The sequence below is a fragment of the Panthera tigris genome, chromosome B1, assembly GCF_018350195.1.
Source record: "Panthera tigris isolate Pti1 chromosome B1, P.tigris_Pti1_mat1.1, whole genome shotgun sequence".
NCBI classification, from domain to species: domain Eukaryota; kingdom Metazoa; phylum Chordata; class Mammalia; order Carnivora; family Felidae; genus Panthera; species Panthera tigris.
The window spans coordinates 161,752,996-161,777,039 of NC_056663.1; the positions used below are offsets into that span (position 1 = coordinate 161,752,996).

Consider the following 24,044-nt stretch of genomic DNA (forward strand, 5'->3'; position numbering starts at 1 on the left):
AAGCATCCATAATTTTTTTGGAGCTCCCTAGGTAATTCCAACACATAGCCAAAGTTGAGGACCACAACTAAAGACATGCCCAAGGAAGACACTTACATTGTATTCTCTCTAGAAAGAATTTATAGTTGATAAAAACCAATACTTATCTCCTTATTACTGAATAAATATAAAGTCGCACTGACCAAGGCCTGATAATTAAAGCAAGACTATCATTTGTTGCATATATATTTTTATACTGATATTGTGAGTTTCGTGGACTCACACAGTACTACTTCAATACTTTTTTCAACCGTTACAAGAATAATCTTCTCTAAAGCATATACAGTTTATGAAGAAAATGTAATCTATTTTTCAAGTGAAGATTAATCAAACATCCTGTGTTGAAAAATAATGTATGTTCAAAATAAAAATTAGAGAATTTAAAACTGTTTTCAGAGCACACAATTTATTGTCTAACAGTACTACAGTGAAAGAGACTACAGTGGGAGCAGAGATGCAAAAGGAACTAACATTATTGGGTGCCCCGCAACAGGTTCTTTTGCAGCCTTAGAAGCCATTTAATACACAAGTACTTGGTATAAGTCCAATTAGTTTCATTTTCACAGCTGTGGAAAAAGGCTCTTTTGTGAGTAAAGTGCCGCACCAAGATTCAGGCTCAGGTATGACTCCAAATTCTACTTCTTCTACTAAGTGTTTTCCATGCTAATTCTCTGGGGACTGAATTCTTAAAACGTTGTTACTTTTCAAGCTATCTTAAAAACAAAGACTTTGAACGCTTAAAGATGAACTACACTAAACTTTGACTCAGTAGAGCACATAAATGTGTTCATTAGGAAAGCCAAATTTACTCACTTTTGTGCAGAGCTTGAAATAATAAAGCTTTCCCTACCATATTTATGTTTAATTTTATTTTTTAAATGTAGGGAAAGATATTCTACAGGGGATTTTTAAAAATAAAAGCCTTCATATGTCCAATCACGTAAACTTACAAGCTACATAATACAAGCAATACACATTCAAAGTGCTCAAATGCCATGAAGGTACAGGTACGTCTTTCCAGTACATTATTTCACCAAGACATAATAAGCAGTGCAAGAACAAATGAAGAGGTCAATCTTAGACTGAATGTCCATTTAACATTCAGTTTTATTGTACATTTTATGTTTGACTATTGTAAGAAGTGCAAGGTTTAAATATTTTAGTAATTCTGCATTAAGCAATTTTTACTTTTCCTCTTTCAAGAGTCTGAATCAGTTAAAAAGCCATGATATGAAAAAACGAGCTAAGACAACCTAGAATATGCAACTACTTACCTAACAGATTTTAATATTATAAAATGAAAACAAAACACACAAACTGGACATTAGGATAAGATTACAGCAATCATCCTTATTGCCAATTTCAATTTTCTGTGTTCATTAAAACTGCTTCATTCTTCTAGCTGGCCTAATAAGTGTCACAAATTTTAATTTATAAAACAAAACTCACACCCAACAAAATGCCCTTGCTACATACAGTTATGAAGACTACTATTAACCAAAGTTGGAAAAATACTGTATTAACAGGAATATATGTGAGATAAGAAGTCCTGAGTCTCCAAATACAGTAACTTATAAAAAGGATTTCAATCATCGTTTAAGTGCTCTTACAAAGAGATTTATGCCATGTTTCAAAAACAAAACAAAGCAAAACACATTCCTCAGTTACACTAACTACAACGGGTAGAATCTCATTTTTTTATCTTATGCTGTAAAGTGTGTGTATGTATGTGTACATATATATACATACACACATACACCATTCAAAAGGAGAGCAGTAGCTTTAACTAGAGTTTTTTTTTTCTTTTGAATTTTCAAAGGCACAAAACACGTACTGAAAATAGTGTCAAATTTCCTATTACCTATATTCCCTAAGACTGATCACAAAGTCAGAATGGGATTTTTCTGTGTTTCCAAAGCATCTTTTATTGGGGGGTGGGGGTGGGCAAGTAAAAGTATAAACACTGAACTGTATTATTTCAGATATGAGAACTATTATTTTCTCTATAAACTACTTATCTTAATAAACCATTATATCAAAAGTACAACTATTTTAAGCAAAACATTCTGTCAAATGACTGATATAAAAGGAATTTTAGATACTAAAGTAGCAAAAGAAACAAAAGCAAAGTTTTAAATTACACTAAAACTAAGTGACTTAACTATATCTATGCCTTTGCTTATGAAAATCAAGCTGCCTGAATTGCAAGTATTAAAAGGCAGAAAACCAGGGATTCTAGCCCTGACTTTGCCTCTTAATTAGCCATAAATTTGGGCAGATTTCCTACTTTCTTAGATCTCCTTTTCCATGTAAACCAGGGACTAGCCAGAAAAAAAGAATTTCATGATTAAAAGGGACCTTCCTGATAACACAGTCTAGCCCTGTCATATTAAAAATGTAGACACAGAGGCCTAGAGATTTTAGGGAACTTTCCTAAATTCACACAGGCACAAAACTAAACCTAATACCCAAATCCAGTACTTATGCCATGAAACTGCTGTTAAGTTTAAGAATACAGCTATTCTTTATATACAAAGATGGCTACTGATTCGTTTCAATAGTACAATGATGAAAATTAAAGCTCTTATCATCTGGCCTTTTGGGGATCAGTAAGCAGACTGCCAAGATTGCTGACCAGGTTAAATAAGTATAAATCTAGAGTTTCTCTATGCACTGTGTGCTATAATAACCAAGTCTGTTATTATACAGAAATTATATTAGCAGCACTCTTCTTACACTATGGGATTTCACAGAAATAGTAAATGTGAAAAGATTCATAGACTCCACGCCACACTGATCAGATCTAACTTTTCTTTATTTAAAGTAACTCTTTTGAAATTTCTACTGGTTCTTCAAGAATGCCAGTTTTAAAAAATAAGACTGGGGCACCAGAGTGGCTCAGTTAAGCATCCGACTCTTGATTTCAGCTCGGGTCATGATCTCACGGTTCATGAGATCAAGCCCTGGGTTGGGCTATGCACTGTCAGCACCTGCTTGGGATTTTTTCTCTCCCTCTCTGCCCACCTGTGCACACACATGCTCTCTCTCTCTCTCTCTCAAAATAAACAAACATCAGAAAAAAACTCCTAAGATTAATAACATATAATCCTATGAAAAAGGTCAATAAGCACTTAATAACAGGAAGATATGCAAATTTTCATTCTATAACCTGCAACACATGCAATTGATACTATTCTAAGAATATAGGTAATATATTTCTATCTGCATCAATTACTATACTTACATTTTGGATATTCTTTAAAAAAGTCAAAATATTTTTGACTTTGAGATGAATAGCCACTTTTGAGAATGACTAAGCTTATTCTCTCCTAACAAGAGATCCTATCAAAGCCAAGCTGACTAGAAATTCTTACTATTCATGAAGAATATATAATGGAGTCCCCAAAGAAAAGGAAATCTAAAAAAATAAAAATTTGATTGTTTCCTCCCTTTGCTTTTCTTTTAGGTGTTATGATCAAAGATATCTGACCATAACTTACATATTTAAAAGTTTATAAATGAAAATAACTAAAAGCACATTAAGGTAAGAGCATCAACCTGCCTAGGAAGAAAGTTTAAAATGCTGGAACAACAAAAACCAACAAAATACCACCCCCACACCATTGTTTAAAACTTTAAATAGTAAATGAGGGAGGTATCTAACTCTGTATTTCTAAGTCAAGCAAACTGTAATTGCTCAGATTGATTACTATTGGCAATGCACTGTCATACCCTGACATAACTGCTTCTTACTACATCCCTTCAGATAGAAATTATGATTCCCATTTTACAGGCTCAGAGAGTATGCAGTATCCATCCAAAGGTGCACGCTTTGTAAGTGTAAGATTTAGAATACAGACCAGAATTCTGCAGAGGGGGATCAGGAGTAAAAGCATAGCAACAATAAGGGAAATACTAACACGTCCTAAGACAGCTGGTAGACTCAATGAAATGGCTGCTTTATGCACTATAGTTGAGATAAAACGTTTGGAAAGATTCAATGCAGTTCAATTTTACAGGTTCTAAATACTAGCTCAGAAGGCTAAATTTTATTCAACAAAGAGAAACACCCAGCGATTTTTTAATAGGGTGTGATATGAGAAAGAATTAAACCTGCAGCAGTGGGGAGAAAAAAAACGCTTATTGAGCTATTAGATGGTTCCACGCAATTTATAATGTAGTATAAAAGTCAGAGAGAGAAGAGGGAAGGTGTGAGCTGATAGGGCCTGACTCATGATTTTTAAAACCCTCAATTTCTGTAATAAGAAAGCATAATTGAGGGGGAAAAAATATGGTACAATCCAATCAAAATTTATCATCTTAGTAATAAACAAAACAACACTGATGACCTAAACATCAGGGAGTAGCCAATGTTTAAAAACAGCCTTACCTTAGGTCAGGTGATTCGGCCCTCCCATATCGGTCCTGCCACTTCCCAACGCTGGAATTGGCTTTTCTGGAGGCAGTACTTGTCTGAGACTGAGAGGAGGTGCTGTTTCTGGTGAGATAAATTTTCTATGTTTTTTCTTACATATTGTTGTCTCTGACCCCCCTTGTTCTGTCTTTTTTTTTTTTCCTTTTTTTTTGACATGCTTTTTCTAAAGTCCTTTAGCATGTTCCTATCGTATCATTTTCTTCAAGTCTCTGTGGTACTAAAATCACTAGTAGGTATTTAAATATTAACGTGTTATCAACATTTTAGTAACTCTAGAATATTTTCAGAAATCTTTTTCAAAATAGTATGTCAAAATGCAGAAATAAGAAAAGAACCAAGGGCTTATCAGGTTATTATCAAGAAATAAATTTCTGTGCTTTTATGAGTGACATAAACTTCCACGGTTTCACAAAACCTTATTCAAAACTTTTGAGATTTTTTTCCCCTACACTCTTCAATAGGTACAAATATTGTTAGTGTAGCAGTTAAAAGTAACACTCTGATGTGTCTTATAAAAACCTACACTAAATAAATGTATTTCATAAAAATTCCATTTCAAAGTAACTTTCAAAATAACATTCTAAAGAAAGTTAATTATATCCCTAGTGCAATACTCCATAGAAAGTTCAGCTATTTACACTCTTGCCAGTCCTTTAAAAGACTAATAAGACACTCTTTCAATAGCAAAGTTTTCTATAGGAAAAAAATGTATGCTTATGTATCTGTTTATTTTTGTAAAAAGAAACAAAGGAAGAATAAACTAGAAACTAGACACAATGAAGTTAATTATTAACAGGAGTGAAAGAAGCAGGGGAAAGAATGTACTTGGGACTCTCTTCAAAGTTTTACATTGGCAAAAAAAACTGTCAATAAACATGGAGAAAAAGAAAAGCTAATATTGAATACAAACAGAAACAATGGATATAATACTTTAAGTGATTAATATAACCACTCTAAAGGAAACTTCTGACTATTTTAACTACATACTCTCATCTTAAAAAAAAAAAAAAAAAAAAAAAGAATTCCAAAGAAATCTTGAATTCTATTTAATAGGTTTGGTTTTTGTAATGGTAAGTGCAGAAGTCCTAATCTGTTCTGAGTGTATTTTAGGATGAAGCGAAGAGTATATATACTGAAATTGTTGGGAAATAGGTTCTCAATGTGGTAAAACAGGGATGTAATCTGGATTAAGGAAAGGGAAGTAGAAACCTGTGATGTCAAATGTGAAGTAAAAGAAGGATGAATGATTAAATTCATACATAAGGCAATTTTATATTGAAATTGGCTGTTTTCTCCCAGCCGTGAGTGCGGAAAAAGCCTAGAAACAGTGACACTCCAACAGCAATGAGGATAACTGGTGCCAAGATCTTGGTTTCTAATCATCATTTCCCATTAAAAGTCATCAAGGTGCTTTCAAGTCCCTGGCTGCTCCCAAGGAGGGGCAGAGGAAGTACAAGATAAGCATGGAACATTTGGTAAAGCTAGAAAGTAAAAAAATCCTCAAAAACAAAACAAAACAAAAAACATGATGGGGACATGTCAAAAGGGCACAGGAGCCACTCTGAAGAGGCTCCCATGAAGCAAGTCTGAAACAATTTGAGCTTCGATATGAATTACAGTATATAAGTAGTATATATAGTTTATATACTACATATACAAATAAACCATATTTATAAGCAACAAATACACTCTCTCACATATAAAATAAAAATTAATGAGTCTAGATGATAATAAATAAGTGGAGGAGGTGGGAAAGCCCATTTTTAAAGAAGAATGCCAGCTAATTAATGTAAGAGAAATAACAGAGTTAGATAATCAGTATTTTACAGTCATTACAGTAGTAACGGGAAAAAGCAAAAATCAACAATGGGATTTTAAAGTTTGGGAAGTTTAAAAAAGAAACAGGATATTTACCATCTCCTCACATATTATTTATTAAATACAAACAGTAAAAACAATAACTTTGCAGTGCAGAAACCCAAAGAACACCATTACAACTAAGTGATTAAAGTTATCATCTCTAAAAATGGGGAAAATGACATCATGTACCTCAAGGCTGATGCACTGAGGACAGAACATCACATATGTAGTTTCCTGCCCAAAAAAGCAAAACCTGAACCTAATAAAGAGGAAACATCAGGCAAACTCAGATTGAGGGAGATGACTTACAAAACAACCAGACTGCACTCTTCAAAATTCAGAGTCAACAAATACAAAGAATGTCTGAGAAACTGTCTCAGATGATAAAATAATGAGATAAAAGAGTTAATTATAAAGAATGACCCTGGACTGAACCCGAAATCAAGGAAAGAACTGCCATTAAAGACATCATTGAAATAATCAGCAAAATTTATGACTTGTATATTAACATACTGGCTCATTGTAAGATTTTCTCACTTTAAGATTACATAACAGAATGTCCTTGTTCTTAAAAAATGATGTTTACAATTAACAATGATTCAAAAAGGAAAATATTTTGGGCAAATTATAAAGCAAATATGGCAAAATGTTAATAAATGATAAATTTGGGTGAATAATATTCAATGTTCATGAGTGTTCAGTTTGTGAAAATTTATCAAGCTGTACATTCTTGACATAATATGAAAAATTTTAAAGATATAGGAAAACGTTCTGATATATTAAATATTAACATTTTACTTAAGTATGCCAATTTGCTGGGCAACACAGAAAGTTAGAAACCCAGCATTTCCATTGATAAAGTACAAAGATCCATTTAAAAAAATTCTGTGCAAACATACCAATAGTCATCTACACATTAGTAAGGCAATCGAAGATTTTAAACAAAGGCAATACAGTGGTTAGGTCAGTAAGTAGTACAGCTCATTACTATTTGTTGGGCAGTCTCTATTATGTCTTAAATGGCATTCCTGTCTACTCCCTAAAGTCAGTAAAATTTTACTTTCATACAGGTCCTTCTAATCTCCATAAATACAAAGACCAAAACAGAAAAAAACAAGTATTTATTTTGGGAAATACTTCACAATGAACAAAAGTGTGCTTTTGATCAAGTGAAGAGGAACCCAGAAAACAAACTTTCTTAATGAAAAACAGGTATTGTTCTCTGTATCAAGAAAGTGACAACATTGACATGTTGGGTATGTTTCTATAGGTTATGGTAGCAATTATCCACTTTTTTTGGTAGTAGTGATAGATCGACTAACTTTTCTGTCATTTCTTTACCTTTTTACCGACCCTTTCCTGCCACTATTCTCCATCTCTCCTTCAGTCCATGGCCGTCCATCATTATAATCACTTTCTCAAGGACCCTCTCACCTTCCTTGCACCTTTGTCATATTTGCCTGGTATAACCACAACTCATATTAAATCCCACTCTAGCTAGTCTTCATAAACATACAAATACCTGGCAAGGGCAAGACAAACACATCCAAGCAAGCTGACTACTGGTCTCATTTTAAACACATAACCAACAACTTCAAGAAAAGTTGGAAATGTACAGTCTCTCTCCCTTTGTCAATTTTTTTGCTCTACTAATTCATTCCCACCAGCATATAAAAATGTTGCAATTTTTATCTTGAAAAAAAAAGTCTTCTTTTGACAGCACACTTCCCTCCAAGTACTGGCTACAATCTGACTCATTTCCCCCTAAGTTTATTCACACACCTCTAAATGACTATTTCAGAATTTCTCCTCTTGTCAAACGTTCAACACCCACTTCTACATCCTCACATCCACCAGGTAAGTCAGCATCCTGTGTTGTTGGGAAAAACCGACTCCCATCATTATCTTACCTACCCACCCCCCCTTCTCTCCTGTTATTGAGTGAACTGCCCATCTCCTTTTTAAGGCTAACTGTGCCGCTTCCCTTCCCCCCCCATTATATCCCGTCCCCTCTGATCTTAAGGACATTGTTCTAACAACTGTCCCTTCTTGCTTCTTGAATCATCAACTTCCCCTCTAGTAACTCATTCTCGTAAGTATACAAGCATGCTGTAATTTTCATTTTAGAAAAAAACAGCCTCCTGACCCCACATTTCCCTTCAGATACTGTTCCATTTTTCTGCCCCTCTCAAATGTAAAAAGAAAAAAATTCTCCAAGAAGTTATACGTATTTTCTCATTCTAATTCCTCTCCTATTCTCTCTTGAATCCATTCCAAAAAGTCTTTTTTCAATCTTCACTTTATACCACTAAAAAGGATCCTGGTCAGGACCAGCAACTTTGATGTTTTAAAATCCAAAAGCCAGGGCGCCTCACTGGCTCTGTCAGTAGGGCATACGACTCTTGATCTTGGGGTTGTGAGGTCAAGTCCCACATTGGGTGTAGAGATTACTTAAAAATAAAATCTTAAAAAAGTAACTAAAATAAAATCCAAAAGTCATCCTCAGCCCTCTTCTTCTTGGCCAATCAGTATTATTTGGTAGTTAATTGTTCTTCTACTTTGAAACTACACTGGGTGTTCTTCCTATATCAGTAGTAATTCTTCTGTATGGATCTCCTCCTCCCTCATTCTTATTTTTCTGACCTGCAAGGAAATGCCCCAAGGCTCTGTCCCTCTTACCACTTCTTTGGATACTTACCTCTTTTACAATCAAATTCAGTTTCACAACTTCATTTAAATACTACTTAAACACTGATCACTCCCAAATTTCTATCTCCGGCCCATACCTTTTCCCTCTACTGCAGATCCATAGATCTACTTCCTATGCAAATTTTCCACTTATATGTCTAATAGACAACTCAATTTTAGTGTATCCTAAACTGAACTCTTGGTCTTCTCCCTCCAAAAAAAGCATTCCTCCCGTAGTCTCTTCTATTTCAGATGTAAAAGATCTTTTACATCTTTTGAAATGTATCCAATATCTGTCTTCTCCTCACCATCTGCACCACAACCACTTTGTCCAAGTTACCATTATCTCTTGACTAGATCACTGTTACGACCTCTTAACTGGCTTCTCAGCTTCTGCCCTTAATCTCTCTGTAGTCTGATCTTAAATAAAGCAATGAAGACTTACGAAACCTACAGTAGATAATTTCATTCCTCTGCACAAACTCTGACAGTGGCACCCCATTTACTTTACTTATAGGAAAAGCCAAAGCCTGTATAACAATACAATGCCCTACAAATCTGGCCCAAGGTTGGTAGGTTGGTTGGTTGGTTGGTTGGTTGGTTGGTTGATGGAGGGGGCAGTCCTGCTATTAATTCCTAAATAGTTTATTAACAAATATCTATAGAGTATTACTTCTGTATTATTTTTCCAGAATATTTCACATAAATGAAGTCATTTAATATACATAACTACCCTGTGAGGGATGTCTTATTATTATTACATTTTACAGATCAGGAAATGAAAACAAGATTAGGGGATGTGCTCAAGGACACAGAGCTAGTAAGCAATAGAGCCAGAATTTGAACCCCAGAAGTCTGGCTCTAGAGTCCAAGCTCTTCACATCCTTCTCTACTGCAGAACACGATAAACTCAATGAGTAAGAGTGACCTCTTTTAAAATAGGAAAAAAAAAAGCAAAAGAAGACTACATAATAAAGGAATCAGTATTCCTCAGCTATCATAACTTCTTAGCCAAACATTTTATGAGACTGCATTTATTTAAATAATATTTGAAAATGTCCATGACTAATAATTGTTAGGATGAGAAGAGAGTCAAAATCCAAGATGGCTTTGTGACATTTAATTTTGGCTGAAAGTTTCAAGAATCTTTATCTTAAGGCTAAACCACATGTTCCCATATGGGCTTTTCCTGCATTTGTATATTATAAAATATAATCTCTTATAGCAATTCAAAATTGCAGAATAACAAAACCAGAAAACTGTATAAAATAAATTTAAGCAAGTAACGCAAAAGGTAAATGATCTGGCTGAGAACGAGTAACAGCTTGGTGACTGACTTGTTTCAGGCCCAGAGAAATACCTGATTTAAGTCATCTTTACCTAACTCAAAATTAAACTGCTAACATCAAACTTCCTTAGTCTCAGTTTATCCTTTACCATTTTCCTGGTAACAGGCTAACCATTTGTCATGTTTAAATTAAAAGGACATTTGCCAGCACATTTGTTTCTTACAATTGGTACCTCGTGGAACTTAAAGTTAGGTATTATCAAAATAAACCAAAGAAAGAAAAGAAAGTGGTTTTAATTGGAAAGACTGCCCAGGCTGAAATGCCTACCATCTTTTACTAAAATCTGTAAAACACATTTAGGCCAATAGATCTAGACTTAGGAAGTCCAATAATTCTTTATGTAAGAATAATAAGCACAGAAAACAGCAAGACCATTGTTATTGCCATCTCTCCTGAATAGAAGATTGTCTTTTTTACGGACGTGTAACTATATACCATGCTTCATTTCTTGCTCACCTAAATGTTTTTTAAATGGGAAGGCACCAAGAAGAGTTTTTCACAAAGAACTCGTTTTGTATTAAAACAACGTGGAATGTTCTTTGACAGAATATTCAGCGCTTTTACATTTTATAGCACTAATACAAGATGAAGATACCAATGCCTTCAATAAATGGAGTTATTAATTGTCTAACTAACCTGCTTGGTGGGAGTCCAGTCTTGAACAAAGAAGGAGGAGAAGTAAACTCAGCTTTTGTAGATGGAAGTGCTGCTTCCTTCTCTGAATTTCCAGTTCGTCCTTGCTGTACCTTAAAAAAAAGGGTTATTAGCTTATTTAATAGAACACTCAAATATACTACAAGTAGTAAAATAAATTTGTAACATCTAATTTTAAATTAAATATGAAGAATGTTTTGTTGCTGAATATTTAATAAAATTACCTTATCTTTGAACAGCATTATGAGAAAGGCACCAAAGATGGATTATGGAATCAAAATGTTCCCAACTATTAACAAGTTCACATTAATGTTACTTAAAAGTCTAGTAAGCTCTAACTCTTTAGTCCTTTCATAAATTCCCTCAAACTGCCACAAATGAGCCCAAGATACATGGTTATGACCCCACATTTCAAAGTTCAAGAAAGGCCTTGAAGAATTTTCCCCTTCTATGTTTACTACCATTCTAAGAAAACAACCAGTGGCCATTTTCGCCATTCTGACCATTTTCTATTCAGACTGTGATTTGCTCCAACATGAGTATTAACAACTTTCCATACCATTTGTTTCCCCATCATCAACAGTACACTCTCCTGCCAGTTCAGCACACTTAAAAGCTTGATGGCTGTTTCCTTAATAACCTCTATTCCCTCCTTTATATTGACTTTCAAATCAGTTATCTACTTACTCCATAATTTCTCCCATATTGAGCCATCCTTTCTACTCCTATCAGATCTTTTGAGTATGGTCCAGTCATACTCCTTTAGACTGGTGAAATTTTTCCTTTATGTTCTTTTGCTTTTATACTCACCTGCCTATCTTAAATCATCATTTATTTATTAAATCTAAACAAACTACATTTACCCTACACTTGAAGAACATCACACCATATTTTATGCCCTACTTAAATTCTACTGTTCAGTCTAAATTCAGCATCATTCTCTTTCCCCAGGAGACAAAGGCCAAGAAACCCTCAGACACTTTGATATACTCAAACCACTGATTCAATTCCAGAAACTATCTACCTTTCACGTAATCATTACATGAGAAAAAGAATGTATTTGAGTCATTAAAATCAGATCTCTTATTAATACCACAGAACCTAATCCACAATTGGTGTCTTCATACAATTAGGGTTTTACACGGACATTTTACTTGAAAATGAGTTCCACTCATTAAAAAAACTCATTTAAAAGGCCCAGATCCTAATGAGGTATGACTGAGGATCAGCACTAAGACAATGAGGATAGAAAGAAATGGATTTGATAGACACTTGACAGGTAAACTGACAGAATGTGGTGACAAGAGAAATAAAACATGGTTCACTCATCAAACATTAAATATCTATTGTTATCTAAAAATCTTTCACCAGAAGCTGAGATTACAGAGAGAAATAGAACAAAATCTCAGGCCATGGGACAAGACAGACACATAAACAACCAGAGCAATACAATAAATGCTATGAAAAAAGTATCTATGAGATAAAAATGCTATGAGAACACAGAAAAAGAAATGTATTATTCTTCCTGCATGTCAGGAATATTGAGAGTTGACAGTATGGTCTCAACTGTTCCCCTGAGCTCCAGTAATTTATATCCAACATCTTATCTATCTAATAAGCAACCCAAACTTACTGTGGTCAAAACAAAACTACTGATTTCCTACTATCCCCCATTCTGGTTCTCCCCAATAGATATGACAATCCTATGTCAGCTGTACCTTTACAATATATACCAAATTCAACCATTTATTATGTCCACCCCTAAAACCCAGGTTAAACTTACCACTTCTCAACTGTTCTACTGAATTGTCTCTGCTTTGACCTTACCTCTAAAAAATCTATCCCCTGTGTACAGCCAAGCACTGTTATTAAAAGTGTAAATCACCTCATGTCTCTCTCCTGCTCAAAATTCTCTTAATAGTTTCCCAACACAAACAGAATGAAACCTAAATTTCTTATCATGGACTACAAGGATTTATACTGCATGTAGGTTTTATTCAAATCTGTATCCCAATACCTAAAAACAGTGCCTGGAATAAGTGTTCAGTATATATTTTTATTTGACTGACTTTGGGATTCACCTTAAATGTCACTTCAAAGTCTTTCACAGGACATGGAGTTTTGGCCCAATTATCTAATCAATCACGACTTTTCCCATTAAGTCAGAAAAACCCTAAGATCACAAAGTCTAGGTCTATAATGCTCACCTCCCCTCCCTACTTAAGTCAGAGCTGCTTCCTAACATAGTCAATGCTCAATTAAAAACTGGGGAGGGGAATGGGAAGAGAGTTGAAGAAGTAAAAGAGGAGGGAAAAAAAGAAAGCAAAGATGAAAAAAAAAGAAAGAGCAAAGATGAAAAATTATTTACAACAGGGGAAAAGACATCAGGAAGACAGTACATTTTTAAACATGTAAAATTTGCTTCCGTTTCCTTAGTTTTCTTTTCTCCTTTATTTCCTTGTAAAATACTCTTACTAATTCTGAAAGTCCTCGCCATTTTAGCAAGTCTCCTAATCAACTTGCATCCACTTGTTTTTCTTCAGATGTTGCACTCAGGGTTACAGATAGAATTTGTTTAACCAGAATGAGATAATTTTTTAATATGACCTAATATTTTAAGAAATGACTATAAGATACCATGACAGGTTCTCTAAACACAAAGTCATGTCAAGTCTTACATATCCAAACAAAAGTTTGACTGAAGTCTGTAACCTTGAGAAGCTCAATATTTACCCAAATTATGCTACCAATGTACCAAAACTTAAATTATTTTATGAAATTTCCTTCAGCTACCCTTCACAGGTTAACCTTCCAAACAAAATATCTAAAAAGAAATTTGTTGTGTGTTACACCCAAATAATGCATCATGCAACTATTTAAAATGTTATCAAAAAACTTTAATAACCTAGAAAAGCATCTGCCACATAAATGTTAAGGTAAAAAAGGAAAAGTAGCAAACCATATAAATTACCAAAATTTTGTTTCAACCCACAAGAACAAAAAGACTGCAAACACAATAAAATTTGGGACTCTGAAAACAGATGAAAAGATAGTAACTGACTGAGCAGAATAAAGAAACCTGAATCCTAAGTCAGCAATAAGAAAATAAAGATACTATGATTCTCATGGCAGAACCCCAAAAGGTTCAGCAACTGGACAACTCCAGTTTCCAGAACATTTGAATCAGGTAAGTATAAACCCTCTAGGCAGGCCACTGGAATCTATTCCCTATAAAATCAAATCACCACAAAAACAAAAAACAAAACAACCTAAAGATAGTGACGTGTGGGACTATTAAAAAAGCTTAGCCCTACAGAAAAGCCTATAGCAAATTTTATTCATATTCAGAGTTCCCAATCACCTTTTGAGTGGCCCATTCCCTTATGAGTGAATGGCCAAGGACCCACAAACATTTGAGAAAAGTCAGTCAAAGGCCAAAAACAACAAACACACTATGCAGGAAAATAAAACCTAAATGAAACAAACAACGTATCATCAACACAAATATCTTTTGAGAGACAGATGAGAAAAAAAACACTATATCACTGCATGCATGAACAACAGCAGGACACTAAGGTTAAATACTAAAGAAAAATTTTCTTGAATATTAACAATATAACCACAGAAATGACAGTGAACAGAAGGGTTATAAGGTGGAAAAAATTTCCCAGATAATGGAAGACAAAGAGGTGGAAAGTAAAAGAGAAAAGAAAATTAAAGGACTGGTATAAGAAGTCCGATATTTAATTAAAAAGGAATTTTTAAAAAGGCGGGGGGGGGGGGGGAGGGCGGTGGTGCCTGGGTGGCTCAGTAGGTTGAGCATCCGACTTTGGCTCAGGTCATGATCTCAAGGTTCGTGAGTCTGAGCCCCACATCGGGCTCTGTGCTGACAACTCAGAGCCTGGAGCCTGCTGCAAGTTTTGTGTCTCCTCTCTCTCTCCCTCAAAAATAAATAAACATTAAAAAAAAAATTAAAAAAAAAAAAAAAAAAGGAGTCTGATACTTGAATAGGAGGCCCAGAAGACATTAGAAAGCAGAGAGAAAGTAAAAAACATAATAGAAGAAAATATCCCAGAAATGAAAGATACGTGCTTCCAAATTAAAAGGGTACAAATGAATGCTTGGTATAATGGACAATAACAGACACATAGTTGTGAAATTTCAAAACACAGCTTATATACACACAGAGGAAAAAAAAAATCATCTATGAATGTGTGTGCACATACAGACATAAAAATATTTTAAGAGAAGGTTGTGGTCAATTTTTTTTTCACACATACTATGTAACCCATTCCCACTAGTCACTCTTCCCTTGCCCCTCACTCCGAATTATAAAATTACACAACTGCTTTTATAACCAATTAAGTGACTTTATTTTTCTATTAAACTTCATCTCCTTTCATTTCACTGAAAACAAAAACAAAAATTAAGCCAAAAAAGGGGTCCCTAGGTGGCTCAGTCAGTTAAGTGTCTGACTCTTGATTTTGGCTCAGGTCATGATGTCACAATTCATGGTTCATGGGATTGAGCCCCACTCGGGTTCTGCACTGTTGGCATGGAGCCGGGCTGGGATTCTCTCTCCCTCTCTCTCTGCCCCTCCTCCACTTTCATGTGGTGCTGTCTCTCTCTCTCTCTCTCTCTCTCAAATATGAACTTAAACTAACAAGTTCATTTGTACTATTTTATCTACTTGTTGGTTCATTTGTACTTACTTGGTTCATTTGTACTATTTTATCTACTTGTTAATGTTTGAGAATTTACTTAACAAGAAAGTAAAAAAAAAAAAAAAAAAACCAACAAAAATTTAAAGGGGCTGGTAGGTTGCTTATTTCTCAGTTGATCAAGGATGAAACAAGTATCTTTGCAGTAGACATGAAAAGAATTTAAATTATGATTCTTAAATCTGTCCCCTTTGTTCATTCACTACTTTAAGATCTGGTCCTTATTCATTTCATTTCTACAGTACTGCAAATGCTCTGTATGTGGTCTCTGACTTCCTTTTCTCCTCCTTACATTCTAGAGAACACTTGTAAGTTCTTTTTCTAAAAACCAAATTTGCTCACACTATTCTACTCAAGAACTTTCAAATGGCTTCCTATTGTCTATACAAATGTCTGTAGACTAGTTTCAGATTAAGGTCTTTCCCATCATGGCCCCATTTCTGCCATTTCTAGGCTTCTCTCCTGTAATACCTCTCATCTACCCCAACTCTCCATTCATGCTATCTGGTTTTGCTCATACTGCTCTTTCTGCCTACAATGTTCTACACCCCGTCTTCTAATGAAAACTCACTCATCTTCCGGTTATCATGTTTGAATCCTTCTAGACTCTGTATCATAGGACAACCCACTCTATCCTCTCAACTCCCTACTGCACTTTGATAATACCACTAACATAACATTTCTCACAATATATCATGGTTAGTTCATACGTACACATCGCTTAGACCATGAGCTCCTTAAATACAGAGTCTGTTTTCCCACGGTATCTAGCACAGTGCTGTGCACATTAGAGGTGCTCAGACCTAACGGGAAAATTGGGGAAGTCCTTTTCCTTCTCAATCACCAATCCTTATAACTGTAGTTCAAACAGTGGATTAATGGGTAAGAGCTTAGACTTCCTTTTTTCAACCTTACACTGCTGCCAGAATTGTTACTTATTAGGTCACTTCCAAAATTATATTACTTGTATGTCACTTTCATGCTCACAAACAGGGAATAATTCCTCCAACTCATCCTCCTTGTTTCTAGGCCTTCTAGAATTGAACCACACCTCACAAACCAATCTCTCTTCTATTCCATTCCGAAAAGAACTCATCCAATCAGGCTAACTTCTTAAATACTACTCTCATCCACTTCTACTCAACTGAGTTTCTTTCTTTGCCCAAGCCATTTCCTCATCCGCAATACTTTTTTGTGTGTGTTCTCCACACTCACAAGGCTCTGATCAAAATGGCATATGCTTTGGGGCACCTGGGTGGCTCAGTCGGTTAAGTGTCCAACTTCAGCTCAGGTGATGATTTCATGGTTCGTGAGTTCCAGCTCCACATCGGGCTCTGTGCTGCCAGAGCAGAGCCCGCTTCAGATCCTGTCTCCCTCTTTTCTTGCTCCTCCCCAACTCGTTCACATGTGCACCCACTCTCCCTCTCAAAAATAAACATTAAAAAAAAAAGCAGGTAACTTTAAAAAATAAATAAAATAAAATGGAATGGCAAATGCTTTTCTAACACTGCATCTTTACCCTTTTAAGAAAACACAGAAACAGAATGGAACTATATATAAACACTTAATGTTAATAATACCTAAGAAATTTGCCTCTGCATATTTGGGATACCAATTACATCCTTATAATATTTTTTGTATTCTCCAGAGTTGCAGGATAGATAATGAAAGACAACTCATACTTTTTCAAGAATAACAGTCCTACAAAAACCTGAACAACGATATTTCTTTATTTAAGGTGACAGCAATTCGTCTGAAATTTAATGTCAAGTAAATTGTGGCCTGAAAATGCCAAACACTCACATATAACCAGTAGTTGCAGATCCTGAGCAACATCAATAAAATATATCCTACAGACCACAATATGCATAAAAAATGTGAGCCATACACATTATTAAAATATACACCCTGTTCCCAAATCAGTATTTCTAACAGATGAATAATATTTAATGCCCATTATCAAGGCAAATAAAACCATGAAAGTATACTCATCAAATTCAAACGCTTATTCCTTTGGAAGCAAATGAATGAGAATGGAACAATGACCTCCCTCCCTCTCATATAACCCAAAGAAACTTCAAAACAATGTTGATAGCCCGTATGTATATAAAAAACTCATTCATGGTGACACTTCCAAGAAGAGACCAGCCTCTAGTGCTCACTTCAGCAGCACATATACTTAAAAACAAAACAAAACAAAAAACAGACAGAACTTGGGGTGCATGGGTGGCTCAGTAGGTTAAGTATCCAACTCAATTTTGGCTCAGGTCGTGATCTCACGGTGGTGAGACTGAGCCCAGAGTCAGGCTCTGTGCTGGGCATGAAGCCTACATAAGATTCATTCTCTCTCCCTCCTTCTCTCTCAAAAAAAAGAGAGACCAGCCCCTAGGAATTTCTTTTTATTCCTTAGTTTTAGAAGTCTACTGCAAAAAGACAAAGTATACAGAACTTGGCAGATTTACAAAGGCACCTTGTTTTCATTTGTTAGAAAAAAATAAAAAGCACCACTGCAAACTATTTCATCATCAAGACAACTAGCTCTTCTATCTATTCATTGGAATCAAGTACAATATATTCAATCCCTGAAGAAGAGAGCACCAAAAAGAACCGGATGGCCATTTAAAATAGAATAGACATCATCACACACTTTCAAAAGATTTACAGCAGAACAAGAACCAAATACTTACCCAAAGTAGGATGTAAATTAAAATTAAATTCTCTACACAGAACTGTGTCCAGCAGAGCGGCTACATCTGCGGATATAGCACATGTATTGCATAAGGCAGTATTTTGGTGCCAGGGCTGCAGTCCCAAAAGGATCACAGGAAAGTTCCTGCCCACAAAGTTCCCTGAGTACACAACCCAATCTAAAAGCCACTCCCAGTCTTCATTCCAGTGTCGTTCAATACAAGAATCAAGAACTAAGAATTAAGGTAAAGGAAAAAGAGTACACAATCAGGTATTTTAGAGAAAAGGTTGTAGGTTGCTGTGTATTGCAGAAGTATGAAAATACGGTATTATTCTTTGGACTGGGTCTGTGATCATATGGAATGGAGAAGCCAGAATTCAGACTTGATACCCAAGTGGTAATAACAACCTGCAAGTCCCTACCTAAACCTAATCCTTTTAAGTTATTAATTTTACACATCAATGGCTTTATCCTATTCTGTTGAGTCTTTCTTAGAGACTCTCAAAAACGGCCAAGCTTCTTGAGACATCTCAAACTCTAAGACACGTTACACCAATGATTTTAGTGTCATAAAGATAATAAGCAGTATGCCATCTTCCTTATCATTTTTTAAAAGAAAATTAGGAAAATAATTTCCCATTTTGATAAAGCATGATCTAAACTGAGAGCTTAGCCTATCGGCATGAACTTTTATGTCCCACAAGCAAACACATACTATAATTCAAAATAAAATCACAACATACAGCAAGAATAGTTTTACTTGGCATTTGTTAGTATAATAGGCTATAAATTCACATGCTTGCAAAGTGGAGATAAAACAACAATCAGCAAATTTGTAAGTCACCAGGAAGCTGAAGATTTGGAAAAAAGGTAGCTATTTCCACTTTAACCTCATCCCTTGAGTAGTGGTATGGGAGCAGACTCAAGAACAAAAAAATGAGAGCAACCAAGGATAATTTACTAAAATTCACCTTAAAAAGATTGAATCTGCCATCTTGGATCTCTGCACCTGGTGTAACTTCCATAGTACAGTCTTCGGCCTAAGTTAAATAACATATTCCCCATTAAGATACCACATAATTTTTAATTGATAGGCCACATAAAGACAAACTAGCTGTAGCTAGTCTGTGACTTGAAACTAAGAACATTGATAATCATTAATATGAAACTCTGAAAGGGAAGGAAGGGAAAAAAAACAAACATGATAAAAAGAATGAAAATTTTAAACTATCTTATAGCATTTAACCACCTTTATGGGGAAAAAATGATTTATCTGGGGGAGTTTATTTGGGACTGTAGAAAAGGCTGGGGTATTCTGGAATATTTACTAATTACCGTAATTTTATTTGTAGTAGAGGTAACTGGTATAACTTCAAGTCCCATTCGTATCCTCTTTTGTTTTTCACAGTAAGCTTTCCAGGTATCTTCATTAAACCCGTAATTAAAATAATCAGAAAGATCAGCACCTAAAGATAAAACACAGTATTAGTGTATAAATATTTCAATTCTATTTTTATGCAGCATACAAAATATAAACTATAAAAACAAAAATTTAGTGTTCCGTCAGTTTTATCACCCCTTCTAATTTTCCCAATTACTAATATAAAGCAATAGGACTATAAAAATTTTTGATCACAAGTATCTCCTTTAAGCTAGAGAATATTATGCTAAGTGAAATAAGTTAGTCAAAGACAAATACTATGTCACTCATATGTGGAACTTAAGAAACAAATGATCATGGTGGGGGAACGTATTTCCTTTAGAAATGGTGTCATGATAAAATAATATGCAAATAATAAGATTTAATAATATAGGTCATTTTACTCTTGTAATTAAGACAATAAAAATGACATTAAAAAATACTCTTCTAGTGACTGTTGATACTAAAAATCTTTCGAAACAGATACAGTCCACAGGAATCTTACCGGGTTTACGCCATGGTTTATCTTCAAAGGAATCCAAATCTACCTCCAAGAGTGGAACTCCGTTAATGCTTCCAGGTGCATCAAGGTCCACTCCCTTGACTTTTGTTCCTATTTTATACAATTACAAAATGGTGAAGGAGCTATTATCAGCACAAAACTGAGAGACACCACAGGTAAACAGAAATCATTGACACCTTTTTACCACTGATACCACTAAATATGGCAGAGGTTCCAAACACAGCATTTAGAGTAATATTAGCATAAATAAAAAGCGAGATCAAACTTTATGGAGTAGCTGTAAAATAAACTGGATTGAGAGATTAGGGACTTGTTACTTATAAGGAATTCCTGTACCAATAGGAAGTTGCTAACTTCCATGTTTTAAATCACTTTTTTTGTACTGCCTGTGAGCTAAGAAAAGTCTACTTTTTTAAAGGGCTGTAAAACAAGTAAACCAACCATATGACAGGAGCCCTGTGACCCACACAGCCTAAATATTTATTATGTAGCCCTTTCCGGAAAAAGTTTGTCCACCTCTATGATGTACGGTGAAAAACTGCTCTTTTTAACTGAGGTATAATACCTCAACTTATGACCTATTCATACATTCGACTTATTTTCCTATTGATACAGCTGCAAATACAAGTTTTACCTGTAGTTCCATAAACTCTTCCCCCTGTTTTGATGTTAAGATTTACAGGTGCTGTACCATAACTCCTAAAAACAAAATAAAAATTATCCTGAGAAATGTAAACAAACAGCAATATATTCAACATGTACAAACTATACACCCACATAGTAACTAAACAGACTAATGACTGACACATTTTAGAAAATGTTCTAAACTAATTTTAAAAGTCTGTCACTTGCTCAATAAGAGAAAAAAATATTTTTTAAAAGTCTCAACTTGCTTTTCATCTGAAAACCTATCAGCCACTAAGTATCTCACTGTAACAAACTTCACAAGAAACGTGGCTAAGAGGAAATCCATCTCTATCACTTTCCTCACCTACAACATAACAGCAATCATGCAAGAATGAAATTTCTCCACTTTGTTCCTGAATCCAGTGACCTCCTTATAGTCCTTCCTACATTTGATATTGTTGATAATTCCTTTTCCAAATATCCACAGAATACTTTTACCCATAAAATGAATTCATTTATATTACACTTAAAAATAAATCTAGGGTGAAAGCAGAACAGTGTTTGGTGGTAGTCAGTGTTTAAGGACTGGGGAAACAAAGGCAAATTTCTAGAATGCTAATAATGTTCCATATCTTGACCTGGGTTGTGGGTTCATGAATGTATACATTTGAAAAAATTATTGAGCTATACTTTTTAAATGTAATATACACATGATAAAGGAAAAAAATACAAAATCTGCAGTCAGACCCCAGGCTCAAATATAAGTTTTGTCAATTATTAGTTGTGTAACCTTGGCTAAGTAACTTAAGACCTCATGGACTTTGTATAAATTTTCTGTAATATGGGTTTACAGACAGTTCCCTAACTTTTCCATATAATGCATTCTTGCATGAGGAGGAAAATCAAATATAATAACAGAGACTTACATAATTAGTAAGACGTAAAATAATAGACAATGTTCTCAATGATATATTTCTCACATAATATTCATGTTATTTCATTTGCTTCTTTACCCTCCCAAGTTCAGACAACTGGGCTTGTAAAGATTCACTGTTTCTGATCTGCCTAATAAGTTCCATTTTTTTTCCCTCCAATGTACTAAATTTATGAGACTTAGGTTATTTACATTAGCACTATGATTTTTGTTTTCTGCTTAAAAATAAAATGATAAGGAAGCGTAATAAAATATTCAAGTAACTGTATGAAGCTCCACTGCTATAAATGCAAAAAGTATGAAATAGCCCGAATTAAACTGTTACAGTCAGGTGGTGCTACCATTACAATCTTGAAACGCTTCAATCACCTCATTGATATTAATTCCCACAGTAAATGATTAAACACCAACAATACATCAAATATGGCTCTAGGCTAAAGAAAGAGAATGAGGAACTGAACAAATATGCCTCCTGCCCCATGCTGCTTACATTTCAACAATCTAAATTCAGCACAGCAAAAGCACCTTTTGGTTATCTATATATGATGTACAAAAGTTCCAGCTGTTTACAAGTTAAATGCACAAAAATCAAGTACTATCTCTCCATGGTCTTCTTACAGAATTGCTAAAGCATAAAACAAAATAGTATTTATAAAAGGCTTAACCTTAAGTTCAATAAATGAATTTCTTTGCTCCCTACCTAACTACTTTCCCTTCCACATTTGCCTTTAAAACATCACTTTTGTTTTTAAAACTACTAAGGCTTTGTATTCATTGTGTTCAAAGAAGCTTAGCTGTTTGGAAAATTACACTTAAGCTAATATGATACCTTCCATGAGCCTCCCATGAGGTGTCAGGCTTCTCTAGGTGCTAGATCCTACATACTTGGATATCGAAAGGAACTTCAAAATTAATGCATAAAAAAAAAAATGTGTTTTAACCTACTCCTCCTACATTACCCACACATGCTAATATACGGTAAGGTACTCAATTAAGGGCTCTAAAACCTCTAAGTCATTGAGTCCTTTATCTCACTCTGCATCCACAACCATGTCATTTCTATTTATTATGCACTCAAGTATCTTTTTCCATCCATCCCTATACTACTGCCACTGGCTTAGTCTGCATTATCATCTCATGTGGACAACTCAAATATATCAACCAATTTCTATTTAATCCATCTCAACTACTGCTGCTAGTTATCTTTTCACATAACCTAACCTGCCTATAAACCTTCAAAGGTTCTAATTCCTGCCTATAAACCTGCCTATAAACTTTTAAAGGTTCTAATTCCCTAAAGTGGTTTTAACCATTTTTTCCCATCTATTGTATCCTCCAGCCATGTTCCTCTAAGCCAGGCTTCCACCACATCGCAGTAGTGTCCCTGCTAAATCATCAGTCCTCTTCTGTCTCAAGAATCATTCAAACAAGTTCAAATATTACCGCCTCTAGGATTTTTTCTTCAATACGTAGGCTTTTTAGCAACTCTCCTCTCAAAGCTTTCAAATCACCTTGTACATTCTATTCTAGCACTTAAACTGCACCGAAAGTATTTGCTCACATGTCTGTCTTCCTCACTATTTCTAATAAGGACTATATTATTACTTTTCATATTCTCATCATCAATTAATGCAGTGCCAAACTTTTTAAAAACTGTTTATTAAATGGATGGATGAATCTCAAAGGTAAGAAACTACTTCTCTATATGACTTAAATTATTCCTACTCTAGGGGCCCTGGGTGGCTCAGTCGGTTGGGCGTCCGACTTCAGCTCAGGTCATGATCTCGTGGTCCCTGAGTTCGAGCCCCGCGTCGGGCTCTGTGCTAACCGCTCAGAGCCTGGAGCCTGTTTCAGATTCTGTGTGTCTCTCTCTCTCTGACCTTCCCCCATTCATGCTCTGTCTCTCTCTGTCTCAAAAATGAATAAATGTGAAGAAAAAAAAAAATTATTCCTACTCTAAATTTTGCTTTCTGGGGAGCCTGGGTGGCTCAGTCGGTTAAGCGTCTGACTTCGGCTCAGGTCATGATCTCTCGGTTTGGGAGTCTGAGCCCCTCGTCAGGCTCTGTGCCTGACAGCTCAGAGCCTGGAGCCTGCTTCGCATTCTG

At 35.1% G+C, this 24,044-nt stretch overlaps 1 protein-coding gene across 18 annotated transcripts in view; it reads right to left on the minus strand.

Annotated features, from left to right (window-relative positions):
- FIP1L1 (factor interacting with PAPOLA and CPSF1) overlaps nucleotides 1–24,044 on the minus strand; it is a 78,617-nt gene that overhangs the window by 41,990 nt on the left and 12,583 nt on the right. For 4 of the 18 annotated variants that reach the window (XM_042984520.1, XM_042984519.1, XM_042984517.1 and 1 more), the window contains 6 exons: nucleotides 21,013–21,077; nucleotides 20,361–20,468; nucleotides 19,771–19,901; nucleotides 19,407–19,475; nucleotides 11,008–11,117; nucleotides 4,430–4,537 (listed from right to left, as the gene is read on the minus strand). In XM_042984520.1, the coding sequence (XP_042840454.1) occupies nucleotides 4,430–4,537; nucleotides 11,008–11,117; nucleotides 19,407–19,475; nucleotides 19,771–19,901; nucleotides 20,361–20,468; nucleotides 21,013–21,077 (591 nt within the window). The remainder of the gene's footprint in view (nucleotides 1–4,429; nucleotides 4,538–11,007; nucleotides 11,118–19,406; nucleotides 19,476–19,770; nucleotides 19,902–20,360; nucleotides 20,469–21,012; nucleotides 21,078–24,044) is intronic. The other 14 variants (XM_042984527.1, XM_042984523.1, XM_042984521.1 and 11 more) reach the window with 5 other exon arrangements.